Source organism: Macrobrachium nipponense, chromosome 6 (assembly GCF_015104395.2).
Source record: "Macrobrachium nipponense isolate FS-2020 chromosome 6, ASM1510439v2, whole genome shotgun sequence".
NCBI classification, from domain to species: Eukaryota; Metazoa; Arthropoda; class Malacostraca; order Decapoda; family Palaemonidae; genus Macrobrachium; species Macrobrachium nipponense.
The window spans coordinates 131,807,831-131,822,534 of NC_061108.1; the positions used below are offsets into that span (position 1 = coordinate 131,807,831).

The 14,704-nt window shown below is 34.9% G+C and overlaps 1 protein-coding gene across 18 annotated transcripts in view; it reads right to left on the reverse strand.

Moving 5' to 3' along the window:
* LOC135216228 (rho guanine nucleotide exchange factor 12-like) overlaps positions 1-14,704 on the reverse strand; it is an 823,284-nt gene that overhangs the window by 97,081 nt on the left and 711,499 nt on the right. For 16 of the 18 annotated variants that reach the window (XM_064251362.1, XM_064251373.1, XM_064251361.1 and 13 more), the window contains 6 exons: positions 11,834-11,911; positions 8,362-8,552; positions 6,743-6,969; positions 4,216-4,419; positions 2,435-2,662; positions 1,401-1,424 (listed from right to left, as the gene is read on the reverse strand). In XM_064251362.1, coding sequence (XP_064107432.1) covers positions 1,401-1,424; positions 2,435-2,662; positions 4,216-4,419; positions 6,743-6,969; positions 8,362-8,552; positions 11,834-11,911 — 952 coding nt within the window. The remainder of the gene's footprint in view (positions 1-1,400; positions 1,425-2,434; positions 2,663-4,215; positions 4,420-6,742; positions 6,970-8,361; positions 8,553-11,833; positions 11,912-14,704) is intronic. The other 2 variants (XM_064251370.1, XM_064251366.1) reach the window with 2 other exon arrangements.

The following is a 14,704-nucleotide window of genomic DNA, read 5'->3' on the forward strand; positions in this document are numbered from 1 at the left end:
TTTTATCATACAGTACTCAGTTTGTTATGATTTTACTGATGCAACCTGAACTGCGAACATTGAAGTTCTAATCCATATTGATTCAAGGGAATAATGTTTTAAGGTCTACAGTATTATTTACTTTTGTTCCAAGAGTGCTTATTAAGAATACTTCAATAATTTACTTCTGGCTTAAATTTCAGAAATAAAGTAAATTTTTTTCTTTTGTAAGGTAGAAAGCCTTTATAATAAAACTGAAGGGGAGTAATATTTCAGAAAGGAAATCATAACGTGTCTGGTGCATATTCAAATGACAGTCTACTTCAGAATATAATCCAATAGATCTGATATAAGATGAGCTAAAAATACTCAAAGAATTACTAATCACTAACTGTAAAATAATCAGATATTTAAACTGAAAGTATGAGGGGGCTAATGGTTTTCTTCAAAGAAATTTGGTAGTGACCATACCATCCATTTGTGATTGCAATCAGGAACAAACTGATACATATTTAATTCATGTAAAGTAAGGATTCAGGTATTCTTGCATTACACAAGTGTTCTATATACTATATCTTACTTTTTAAATGAATCAACTATATTTTACCAGTTTCAGTTACAAAAATAACTGTTTCATATAGTACATTAAAATAAAAAAACAGCAATGAGAAAATTTTTATTTAAAAGAATAAAATCGTTGGTTCTGTTAAGTGTTTTTACGGATACTCAGTTGTTTGGTACATAACTACTTGGGCAGAGGTCCACTGTTCACCTCCATATCTATAAAAAAAAAAAACATTTTCCAAACAAAGTTCAATAGATTCTAACTCATTGCTAAATTCTACATAACTCTTACGTGTTTAATAACTTCCAACTATATTGTATTCTTGGAACCCAATACTAGTGAAAATTCTACTTGAAAGATGATTCATTACTGTATACTAAAGTTTTTATTCATTTGCAAGTTGCAAAGCAGATTTCATAAGGTTGCAAAGCAACAAAATGTGAATCTTTCAAGGATTATATAAATGGTGTACTTTCGGATACATAAAAATCTTCCTGAAAAATGTTACAAATAATATTAAGTTTGAACAATTTCCAAGAAAAATGCCAGTGATTTTGGCACAATGGCATCTGATGCTAATTGCTACTCCAGGTAAAATTAAGCATGTATATGATGTATAACAAATTTAATTTACTATCATGTAAATTAAATGTCAGGAAGTACCTTTACTGATGCTCAGTACACCCTAGAGAATGCTATCCATGTTTACATTCAACAATATAGAGGCAGCATAAAATAGATAAAGTATTTGGAAAAATATCTTTAATCTTTTATCTGTGCAAAACTGAGTGAATATTACAAGCTGCATTACTGAATTACAGCGGATACACATTTCCAAATTCAATTAAGTACTTCCCTTCCAAGTAGGCAGCAAGACCAGCTAGAAATAATGGAAACAACCATTCAGTATCTAATTTTTCATAGCAATCAGACTTATATTAAAAATATGGGAATTTCTGTTGTCTTCATCTTCCATAAACTGAATTCTACTCTATAGAAGCTTGCTTTGAAGTTAAGGAGTTTCAAGTTTTGTTCCTGAATAATGTTTGCACATTTTGAAAAAAGGAACAGAATTATTCATACAGGAATTCAACCTGCATGATCATCCTTGACAATTAGTAAACTTTCACTCTTTACAGGTTCTCAAGTGCTTTTCATTACTAAATGATAGTGTTTTGCAGGTTTTGCTGTTTCTTCAAAATGTAGATAATAAGAATGAGCCAACTGGGAGATGATTCAAGGTTTCCAGGTATGTAATACATTACTAGAAATTGATGGCTAGTAGTACAAGTAATGCTAAGACTGACAACTACAATAAACTTCCCAAGTAAGAATCAGTCAAACTTTGATGAGAATGGTTAATTTGAAGTAAAAATAATTAGCTAGTGAAATAGAAGGAAAAAATCATTCTTTAATAAAGAAACTGGAAACAAATAATGAAAGTTCTTTCAACAAAACTGGTAACATGAATGATAAATTGTAACACATCAGTACTGTACTTCAAATACCCAAGAATGAAATTCAAAAGGAATTAATAAGTAATCCTTGCAGTAGGTGAGGAATATACAGAGAGAAAATAGTTATCTAAATGGAGGGTGTGTCCTCCTACCCCGCTGATAACCCTATCACTAAAATTTTTCCTCAAATGTATGAAGGACTCTGAAAGTCTGCATTCAAACTTGTCTATAAGACATTAAATATCTACAGCTTTATGTTACCACATGTTATTGTGCAGTACTTTGTTCTGTACACAATAAAGGTTTACTGTCACAAAGTAATGTAAAGAGAGAGAGAGAGAGAGAGAGAGAGAGAGAGAGAGAGAGAGAGAGAGAGAGAGAGAGAGAGAGAGAGAGAGAGAGAGAGAGAGAGAGAGAGAGAGAATATACTAACCCCTCTAAATTCATCTGAGTGTCCGTGCTTATTCTTGGTTAAAGATGACTGGTCGAGCTTTCTTTGGATTTCACTTAATCTTTGATTGTTCTCTGCTTCTTGTACTGCTTGGTTGACATATGCTAAAATTTCCCTCGACCTTTCCAAGCTTCTTGCAATTTGCTTGTATTCTTCAGGATCCTTGTTGGCATCAGTGTACCCTAATAATGACTCCAGCAACAATGGATACTGTAAAAATAATACACATTAATTATACAGGACTGCACACTGAGCAATAAGAATAAAATTCTTAAATATCTCTAAGCATACATTTTTCACATATAAAAAGTGCTGTAAATCTGACAAAAATTTAGTTAGATTTACAGACAACAGACAATACATGAACCAAATTTATTTTCTGTGGAGAAATATCTATGTAGTATACATGTAACAATTTAATTTGAATACAGGTCTAGTTAAATCATGGTTAGTGAAAGGGTTCATTTTCAAGTTGCAATAATTTGTTCCCATCTCAATGTATGTATGTCAGATGGAAGTTACTTAAAGCAATAACTAAATCAGTTAATGGTAGTAAGTAATGCATAATCACTAGATAATGAACTTGATGGCTACCAATACAATATCACAGTATTATTTACTTCTGGTATTTATGTTTTTGTAAATGATATATTTTATGATGAGAAACTGTTCTTGATGTCTACCTTCTTTGTTTGCTCAGAATTAGTTGTCTTACTATTACTAAATAAATACATTAGTATATTTCTAATTGTTATTAAGCTTTATATGCATCATCAGTTAAAAGCTACTAGACTCTCCAATATAATTATAAACCTCAAGCCCCTTACTTAGGTCATGTTTATCTGTGTTTGCTTGTGACATTTTTCCTTTTCACCTTTACATATTTTGTTTTCACATTTTCAATTCTGAATAATGTAGTTTGCAATTTTCTTAGTGGCTTAACTTGATCTTTTATGAAGTACATAACAAATAGAATTCCATAATTTTCTTTTGTATTTATCAACTTGTGCTAACTATTACATCTGCCAAGAGATGTACCAATTAGGAATACTGCAGCCATAGCATTACAGCACAATGAAAGGTATTCTGTTCATAACTCAAATTCCATCAGATACGGATATAAAAATTTAATAACTAATGAAACATAAAATGTATTGCAAAATCCATTGTGAGGATTGATAATTTGCAACATCCTAACTGAAACAAGAATACTATACATAAAAGATGAAGGTTACTTAATTTTTCTACAGAACATCAACATTATCAATACCCAAATTGAAAAGAGCTGATACTCAAAGAAGTTTAGGATGCAAACATACATATATAAACACTTGATCCTCTTATGGACAAGACACTCCTGAGATGATAGCTGATAAATTACAAAATTAAAATGAACTATGACTAACATTATTTATAAATATTTTCTGGCTCCAACACAGGATGCTATAACACATCCAATAACAATCTCACAAATTCCAAAGAGGTTCCAGTGCCCTGGATTCTGTGGTGAATGAATTTCTTATACTTTAGCTTCTCAGTGTTAAAGGGGCCTTACCAAACTGAGAAAACAGCCAACAGAGTTAAAGGTAAAATGCCACAAGACCTCAGTGCCTTGCTATAATCTATAAACAGTGGAAGTTTTCAGGATATTTTGTAATTCATTATCTAAATACAAATATATAGAGTAGTAATAACAAAGCTTAAAACAAGAAAGAAGTGCCTTTATTTATAACACTAATGGAAGTATACAGAATCAAGACTACCTTTGATAAACGTTGGAAGCCTGCAGGTAACATGTCTTTGAGCTGTAGTCTTCTACATAATGGATGGTTCTCCTGTTCTTGGAGAAAATTCGCTAATCTCTGGTCTCTCTTTTGCCGCTGTTTCAATGTTTCTAAGGCAATGCTCTGTGACTTCACAAACTCTGCAGCCTGCCGTTGAAAGGTTTCTCCCTGCTCACCATCAAACTGTAAAAGTCATTCATGGTTAATTTCTTCAGGTAAGGAAAATTTATAAATTATGCAAAAAGCAAAGAAAACTATGGTAACTATAAATAATAAAAGTATATGGAGCAGATTTTTACATAGCCCTCATCTCATTAAAAAAAAGAAGTGAAAATCCTCTTAACTCAGTTCCAATTTAAATTAGTTAACATCTGCAATTTTCATAGCATGTGTTAACACATCAAAATTTTTTCCAAAAAATGCAAATAACTGCACATTCAACTATCACTAACTTCTAACATCAAAAAATGATTTTCATTTAGCACCAGGCCAAACATGGTGCTATATATTTTGCTTAAAGCCTTTTGAATCTAGAAAAAGAAATTCATGCACCTAGTGGTTTAAAAAGAATTCCTTGTATAGTATAGTACTAATAGCGATTTGAAAAGAGTTATGCTAGGTTAGCCTATGATTGAATGGTAAGGGTTACTATACAATACATGAGCTGAAAAGATCTTCATAAACTGAAGTTTGAATGAAATGTTATTAAAGAAGCTCACTTTATTAGGGATAAAGGAGACTTCTTATGGTAATCAAAAGTGCTCTCTCAAACACAAGTGAATTCAGACTCAATTTCAGACATATCATCAGATGAATGTGGTCCTCTACGTAAATAGCCATGTTGCCAGCTTTGCTTATTTTTTACATTCATAAATTGATGAAATACTTGCAGATAAGAGTGCAACTGATATCAAAGCGAGAGAGAGAGAGAGAGAGAGAAAAATAATGACTATCCTACTACACTACTCCAGAATTGACTTTAACACATGCAACACATGATGAAATTTCCCTTAGAATATCAACATCATCAGCAGGGGCTCCTTCCCTGAGCCATATCAGGTCAGACTGGAAAAGGAAAGGTGGCCTGGGAAGGCCATTACTGTCGCATTATGGGCCCTTTACTGCCAATCACAGCACCACGCCCCTTCACCAACAACGAAGACGAGGAAGACTGCTCTCTCTCTCTCTCTCTCTCTCTCTCTCTCTCTCTCTCTCTCTCTCTCTCTCTCTCTCTCTCTCTCTCTCACAGGAAGCAGGAATCAATAATAATGACAAGAGCAAATACATAAATTTTAATTCAAACAACTGGCTCATTTTTAAACTGCACAAATTAGTTAATGGAAATTTTAATCACATCAGAAAATGTTCCTAAAGAATGAAAAACCCAGTTTAAGATGAACTAAATACTACTACTATACAACACAGTTCTATCCTGTACAAAGAAGCAGATGGTATGGCCTTGTAGGGTAAGAATGGGGGAGGGAGATAAGAGGAAAAACCCAAAAGGTGCCTCATTCCTGAAAGAGAAATGGGTCAAGGGGACACCATGTTTCCTTTCCTAAAAGGAACCTCAAACCCTCCACCCTCTTGAAAAAAAAAAAGCCACTCCCTCCCTACTGACCCTCCTCCAAACTACGCAGTTGACACTGGTGACCTGCGATTCCCCAATAACCCCAGGACTCTGTCCCCTTTAAGACACTGCAAAACTTCAGGACCTCTACGTTGAATTCTTGCTTTCTTTCCTTATCCTGGTTGGCTATCAAATAAATTTTCAAAGAGAAAGGTTTATTATGCATATTGCATCGATTCCAAAGCAGATGGAGTCCTAACATGTAAATCTTCAGAAATAACATCACTGTTGATAATTTAATAAATGTTATATGGCGAGGAACCATATCACAGTTACATGCACAGAACACAAAAAAACAAAAATTCTCCTGGCAATGACACTTCCATATTTCTCGTAACTATATCCTTCTACTGTTACTTATTAAAAAAAAATGTTCATACAGGGATACACATCTTTATCTACAGTAGTATGCATGTACTGTGGTGGGCTTTCTTGAACATCACAAACTTGGGGATAACACATACTGTACCATAACAGTTAGCTAGCAGGATTACAAAACCTTTCTCTTTTCCACACTCCAAAATTCTTGTAAAAGATCTCAGTAGTTACATCAAACAAAAGTAGGACATAAAGACAAAACATAAAGACTTAAACTAAATTACAAAGCTTGAAGATCATACAAAAACACACATATAAAAATGTCAGGAAGTTTCCAGATAAAAGTCTGGAAATCATGTAACATTCTTACCCACTAAAAATCATTACATGAATATAATTCACAACAGCTCTACACCCTTTATGCTAGCTCAATGAATAAAGTACATGTGACACTTCCAGTCTCTACACACAAAGCTCTCTTAATTCTGAAAAAGAAAATCATAAGCAGGAAAGTAGTTTATATATACATACTGTACTGTGTAAAATTGCAATACTTACCATATTAATGAGAAGATCGCCCACTTTGGTTACAAAAGGTTCCTCTTCTCTTCTTTTCTTCATCGCTTGATTAAACATAGTGTGGATCTCCAGAATTTGGTCCATGTTGGGGAAGAGCATATCAAGCTGGTCTCTTGGTAAGAAGCCAGCCTCCTCCATTGGCACTTGAAATAAGTGCTTCAGTACTTTCAAGACTCGAACGTGAGTCCGTTCCGTGTGGAATAATTCTGAAAAGGAGTTGAATAGATTAACAAAAGACAGATATTGCCACACCAGTTATAGTCACTGATGGAATAACACACAATTAGTGTGGTAGGTTCAGAAATATTTCTTTACATCAACTGCATGTTGAGTCGGATACACAAAAGTGAGATGTATGCATACATACATACAATGGCTTTCATATACATGTACAGTTATACAAATGGGATTAGTTTAAGAGATAATGGTCACCTTCTAGGAAAAAATTAACTTGCTTAAATATCAACTGCCAGGATTACATCTTACAGAATGGCAGTCCACATACAACTTTATATAACGGTTAAATAAAGCTGTTTTTCCTTTATCCACACGAGAATATATGTACTCTTTCATTCAATTTTGATTTTTTTCTGTGTGAAAGGGGAAGGATAACTTCTATCACAAGATCAACAGAGTGTAAAGCACATATGACGAGAACTTGAAATAAGTAGCCATTGCAAGATAATGAATAATAAAAGATATATTGACTGCTAAAACAGATGCAAAAAAAATGGCCTAAGTCCACACTACATTTACAGTACTATTTGACACAAAGTAACAAGGGGTAATTGGCAGAAAGGCATGTTGGATGACTGACAAACACAACTTAAAACAGATATTTTGTAATTGTTTACATTGAAGTATTTGGAAATTCAAGCTTCGAATAAAGCACAAACATCAGCAAACATCTCTTAATACAATGAAATAGAGGACAATAAAACAAAACAACAGTTGCACTACTGTGATGGCAAAGTGTTGCAGATACACAGGATATTCCTCACAATTATTACACATTAAAAGATCAAGTAGAACCTCTCATAGTTACTGAGTATTTAACTAACTGCTCAATGTTCATCTGCTATCAGAAAAGAGGGAATATCCTTCCACTTGTTGGTTACTTCTGATGTCAGTGGTGGGATCTCAACATTAAGTGAAGGGATAGGGAAAATTACTTGACTTTTCCTAATGACTTGTAAGAAAATAAATTCTAAGGGGTCCATATGTAACTTGAAGAGAGAGCAAGCAAGAAGTACTTCAAGTAGGACCATACAATCTGACCATTTTTGCCACTTTACAATCAGTTTCCAAAGGAATTAGTGCAACTATTCATCAAATATCTGTCATGGCAAAAAGGGAAAACAATCCTTAACAGAAAATAATAGCTAAGCAAGGTATGGTCGTTTCAAGACAAAAAAAAACTATAAATATTGGACATTATATTAAAGTAAACATTGGATAACTGCAACGACAGATGTGTTGAACAGGGGCAGGTAACAATGACAATAAGACAAATAACACTAACTTTACCACTTTAAAGAATAGTAATAACAATGAGCTTACCATTTTTGAAATATAAAGAATCAATATCAAGAGCTTACCATTTATAGTGTCTTGTCGTTTACTCTCTTTAGGTTTGAGCCGCTTTATAATTTGGTCGTCTAAGACTAGTTTGTGCCAGTTAGGGAGATCTACCTCAGCCTCAATGTCGGAATCATTCTCCAACACAGGGGCAGATACAGGACCACCGGCCGGGGGCACCTGCTCCAGGGAGGTACTGGGGCTCTCCGGACTGCAAGGAAATTGGAAAAGTCAAATCAGTTACAGGTAAACTAATGTCTTATAACAAATATACACAAAACAAATCAGATAAACACATAAAGACAAGGGGTCTGCTAAGAATGACTAAACATCCAGGGGGTAAAAACAACATTCATCCATCAATAGGAAAAAATATAAGAAAAGGATATGAGGGTATAAATACCCAATACCTTATCCAACCAGGCCTTCGCGACCCTTTTTGTGTTCCTTTACTAATTCTTAATCTAGACTAAACGTTCCACCTCCAATTAGGAAAAGGGTTCTTTACCTGTTAACTAAATGTTATCATCATCTCGTGTTAATGGAGAATCCTGTTTTTCATCATGAATGATGCCAAATAAAACCCTTCCTTCTCCTTTTTCAAGATCATTTTTAACTGTTCCTTTGTCTTCTAGTTTTCACGAGAAGTAATGTTCATTGAAAATACTATGTATTTAGTGGCATAAGCATTTTATGCGATACCTTTTTTTAATCAGCCATAAATTCAATAATGAATTTTATTATGATTAATAAAATCAAAGTGTATCCACCTATTACCCATCAATACCCAGTAACTTCTACCTTCGTTTCAAATAAACTCAAGACTTAATCCTGTTCATTTAACTGATAATTTTTCCTAAATAAAAAAACTATAACCCTACCTTTTTTCAGATGTATTATAATGAACTTTGTTTTCATCAAATTACATAAAAAATTATTCAACTAATGGTAGTTTTTCATTTGAACATTAATATGTTCTTGTTACTGCAAAGATAACTTTTTCATTAAATTCCACTAAAAAATCTAAGCTATGAATATGAAACGAATAATTCTGTATTGGATGCAATTCTTCCAATTAGGTACTCTAAAATAAATCTATCTTTAGTCAGCAAATCCTGCACATGATTTTCTTTTAAGAATAAATGAATACATACGACACCAAGGACGATTCCTACCTAATTTTAGTTCCAAACTAACACCCAAGTCTCTTCTCCTGTTGTAATAAATATGTTCGCTACTTCTCCTAAGCCAGCTGTAAATATCTTTGCAGAAATTTTCACTATCCATTATAAATTCAGATCAAAAATTTTTCCTTATAAGCTCACGGTTATGTGTTTATTTAAAAGGAATATCAGTTTACCTTCCATAACAGCTTGACATCTCCTTCATTAATCTCAATGTAAAAAATGCAAGGCAATATGTATTGCTTTCCCAATTTTACGTTCTGTTAATGATGACACTCCATATGCCTAAAGTTATTCAAGAGATGAATTTCTTTTTTTTATCCATTTGTCACTTTTCTTTCAGTAAACAGGCAATAACACCTTACTTTTACGGTATAACACAGTGGATGACATGTAATTACTTTTCACATTTATGAGTCGTTTGTTAGGCTGCATCATACTAATTAATGACCCCTTTTAATCTCTTATTACAGCTATCTATATTTATTACTATGATCAAAGGTGACACTCTGAACTTCAAGTTAATGTTGAATTCTTACATTCCTTTTTTCCAGTACTACTCAGTAAAGTAAAGCTTGTTTTCAAATCAGTGAATGAGAGATTTCATGTTCCAATACCAGTGATATGATATCTGCAGAACTGAATCTTTCACTTCCCAGAGTACTACCATATCGTTAAATCTTTCTCTACAATATTGAGTGGCTCTCCACTTTCTTATAAAGAACTAAAAATCCCCTAACCTCCTCTTCAGTACTAAACAATCTCCTTACCTTGAGTTCAATTGATAACTGATCATCTTTCCTATTCCTAACAATGTCAAATAAACAACTCTTTCTCTTTAAAACTAATAAGTGATGATTATAATCTCCTCTTCCAGCTTATTGTATGTCTAATCTTCGTCTGTTTTCCTGTATTTGACAACTAAACTCCAATGTTGAAACCCGGGCAGAACTTTCTCCTTATCTAACCAAATATTTCAGTTACCTTCTAAGATCTATCTGATAAATATCTACCCACAAAAAAGTATATTGGAAATAAATCCACTCTCATATTTATCATTCGTATGATTTCTTTCAAGAAAGTCAACAATGTTCAATATCTCTTGGATGCTAGCTAGTCTTTTGAGATGTCATGCTCGTTAGTGTCAAATTATATTAGTTTTCAATATCCATTTCATCAAACTTGTCAATTGGTCTTCATGTCAAATCAATATTGCAATTCTTCGCCCCGAATTAAAAAACCTCTATATATATATATATATATATATATATATATATATATATATATATATATATATATATATTATATATATATATATATATATATATATATATATATATATATATACACATACACATATATATAATGTATGTATATACATATATATACACACACACACACATATATATATATAATATATATTATATATATATATATATATATATATATATAATATATATATATATATATATTTTGTCGATTGCCCATTTGCTATCTGAATTTTACTTACCATTTTCTTCAAAACTAAACTTTCCAAGAATATCATTCGAACTTTTCAACATCCAATTGCTTATGCCTTTCCTTTTATCCTCAGTGTGGACTCTACATTACCTCTGTTTTCTCCCTGCAACCTCAGACACGACCATATTTGATCTTTATCATCGTAACCTACACACACAAGAAGAAGAAACATTTCCTCTCCACGAACAAGCCTTCCCTTAAACCATCAAAGACACTTCCGTGCCGTTTTACTCACGTTCGATCGATCCTTTAAGCAACATGCAAAAATAAAGACGTTCGAATAGAGAAAACCAAAGCAAAAAATATCCTGGGACATCATCCTAAAGCATCCTAAAAGAACAACGTTCCTTTCCCCTAATTATAAGTATGGAGTCGCTGGTCCAAGGCGACATCACAGTAATGAATGATGAGAGGCATCTTAATGCACTGACTATGGCATCATCCTACTCTTAAACAGAACATTATAAGCAAATGAGTCACTCCTTTTATTTACTTGCATTCTTGCTTTCACTGGTGGCACTGGGAGACGGCACTCCTGCCTTGCCCAGTGCCGGACCTCCTATGCATTCACAAACATGTTTAAACTGACTAATGATTATGCATGAAAGCACAAAGCTAAATGACTTCACAAAAGCTAAGAAGCATATGGACGTGGCTTGACATTGAACAAAATCTATAAATGCATAAGGCATTATACAAAACACAGTTATCTACACATATGCACACAGTTTCAAAACGGGAGGCAGACTCGCCCCCCACCCCCCAACGGGGGATACTGCGCACTTACCTGTGTGAAAGACTTGAATTTGAGTTTGACGAACTACCGGAATGGGTGGAGAGGGGGCCGGACTCGGCTTCCACATCACTGCAATAAAAATAGATGCGTGACATTAATTAATTTTGCTAGAGCCGCTTACGGGTTTTAAAAAAGGGCGCTCAATGGCAACGCTGAAATTATCCTTGAATGTAGCAATTTCAATATATTTACAATAAAGAGAGTTGGGATCTTTTCTAGACAGTGAACCCCAAGGGGACGTAGCATCCACCTCTGCAGCAGCGTGTTCAGTACAAGACAGTTGGGGATGACTGCAAAAACATAAACAAAAGACTGTCAATATCATAAAGATAATGACCCCCAAGAAATATTAGTCCCAGATGACGACCCCCAACTATCTAGGAAAGATCCGAGAGTTGCTTCTGTATAATTTGCAAGGTATGTAAATCATTGGAACAGAAGAAGAAGAAAAAAATTCTCTTACAAGCACAAACAAGCCTCCCATGCAGGCGAAAAACAAATAAATTCGACTCGTCCTGACATCAACAACAGGAGGACTTCCCCAAAACAAATACCCAGATGCTCATAACCGAAGCAAAAAGAATAAAAACGAATAAAGATAATGATGATAATGAGCCACCTTCTTTGACACCTATTCTCAAGAACACCGATCGCGACAGAAGGCAGCAAAAATTATGTTTTGACCTTAAAACCCGCGACGTCACAGCCTCTTTTAACAGTGTAAAATTATCCTAAATGCTTAAAAAAAAAAATCTATAAAAGAATATTGAAAGATTCTTTTACAGAAGAGGTATACAGTAGTCCATCCCGCAAACCAATTTGCGAAGCAAAACATCCTATTACGCATATAAACAATGATTAGAAGACAGGAAAAGACGAAAAGACGAATCAACAGAAGACGCCTAACAGTTTCTCAAGTTCAGGAGGGCAGGTGAGTATCCTACAAGCGAACAGGAAGGCAGATAAGGATGGGAAAAGGTTCTCTGGGGTTAGGAGGGACAGATAAAAGGGGTAAGGGGTGAAGGGGGCGGGGCAGGGTGGGGGGAGAGGGGGAGAGGGGGAGGGGGGGAGAGAGAAGGTTACATTCAGGGATAAGGTGAAGGTGAGGAGTTGGTGGGTATGACGAAGGCAGGGTGCCAATGACACTATCAGAATGGTGCCAACAGAGCACGCGGTGGAAGACGGACCGGCAACGCACTTAGACTTTCACTCCCCCTACCCCCTCCCACCCCACCTCCTCCTCCTCTCCTTCCCCTCATACTTCTTGTAGGGCAATCCTGCAAAACTACGTTCGAATTCTGAAATGACACACAGATACCAATCACTTTACAAGCTCAAGATTTCTCGTATTCAATTGTTCCCTACAATGTACTGATAATATATATATATATATATATATATATATATATATATATATATATATATATATATATATATATATAGGGAAACTGTAAAAACGAGTTCAAAGGATGTTTTACACTTACGCAATTTCATCCTTCAAACACACATAAACTATCTATCTGTCTATCTTTTATTATATTCTGTAAAGGTGAAGCCAAAGCTAATCCCTGAGGTTACATACAAGTATGACAGAAAAGCGTTGCGCAGGCATTTTAGACTGAAAGGATTCGGTAATTGTATTTCTTTGTTTTCGTTTTTTACGTGCCGAAAATTTCCCAAAAAGATAAATGGACAGTCTGAGTTCGAGGTACACGAAACTATCTCTCTGTCTCTTTTCAGTCTTTCCTCGATCAGTTAACAAGAGTTGGGGCAACAGTCTGATTCACCAGTTTTGTTTGTCGTACTGTAGTGCAATGATCAACTCGAACTATAACTAAACCTCATCGACATTTAATTTAGCAAAATAAAAAATCTCCCTTTATGCAAAAGAGAGAGAGAGAGAGAGAGAGAGAGAGAGAGAGAGAGAGAGAGAGAGAGCTGACCCGACACCAACAAGTTAACAAACTTAAAAACACTTCCGTCTGCTAAAATATTCCCGAGCGAGTGACGTCGGTGAAGGGGAGGGGTCAGAAATTGACCCCAAACTGGGGGAAGTGGAGGAGGAAGGGGGAGGGGAAAGAGGACTGGGGGGAGGGGGGTGGTTAGAGAACGAAGGCCCAGGGAAATAGATGAGGATGAATAAGGATGCAAATGGACCAGAAGCGCCCTTCCGCTCTCTTCCGGCATTATCTGAAAGTTATGGGAGGGAAAGAAATAAAAGGGAGATAGATGAACGGCTAAGGGAGGAGGAGGAGGAGGTAGTTTGACCCTGAAGGATATAATAAGGTAACAGAGACTGTTGGAAGTGGTGATAAGAGTAAGACGCTCCATGTTATGGACTCGTGGGGGGAAAAGTACAAACTCAGTTCTTGGAGGCACCTGCAATGTAGGACATACATACAAATATATACACATACACGTATGTACTGTACATACATCCATACATTCATACAAACACAAACGCGGCTACAGACTCAGAGCAAAAATGATACGCGCAAAATATAAATACACGACCGAGATAGAAGGGGAGTTCAGGCTATAAATAAAGGACGATCAATAGTGATTCGCAACAAAAGCGAATGAAGATTGCTGTGCGTGTGTTTGTACGTGTCTGTGTATGTGTGTATGGAGAGGGTGGGAGGAGGGGGAGGGAAGGAAGGAGGAGGAGACAGGGAAGGGGGGAGGGGGCGAGATTGTTGCCAAGAACACAAAAAAAGTACCATGTCAAAAACCTCTTTTAAAATAAAATTTAAAAAAGGGGGCAAACGAAGCCTTTAAAAATGAAAATGGGACAACAGCAACAAACAGTTAAAAAGAACTGTAGACAAACACAGAAGAAAAACGTTAACGGTAAAAAGAACA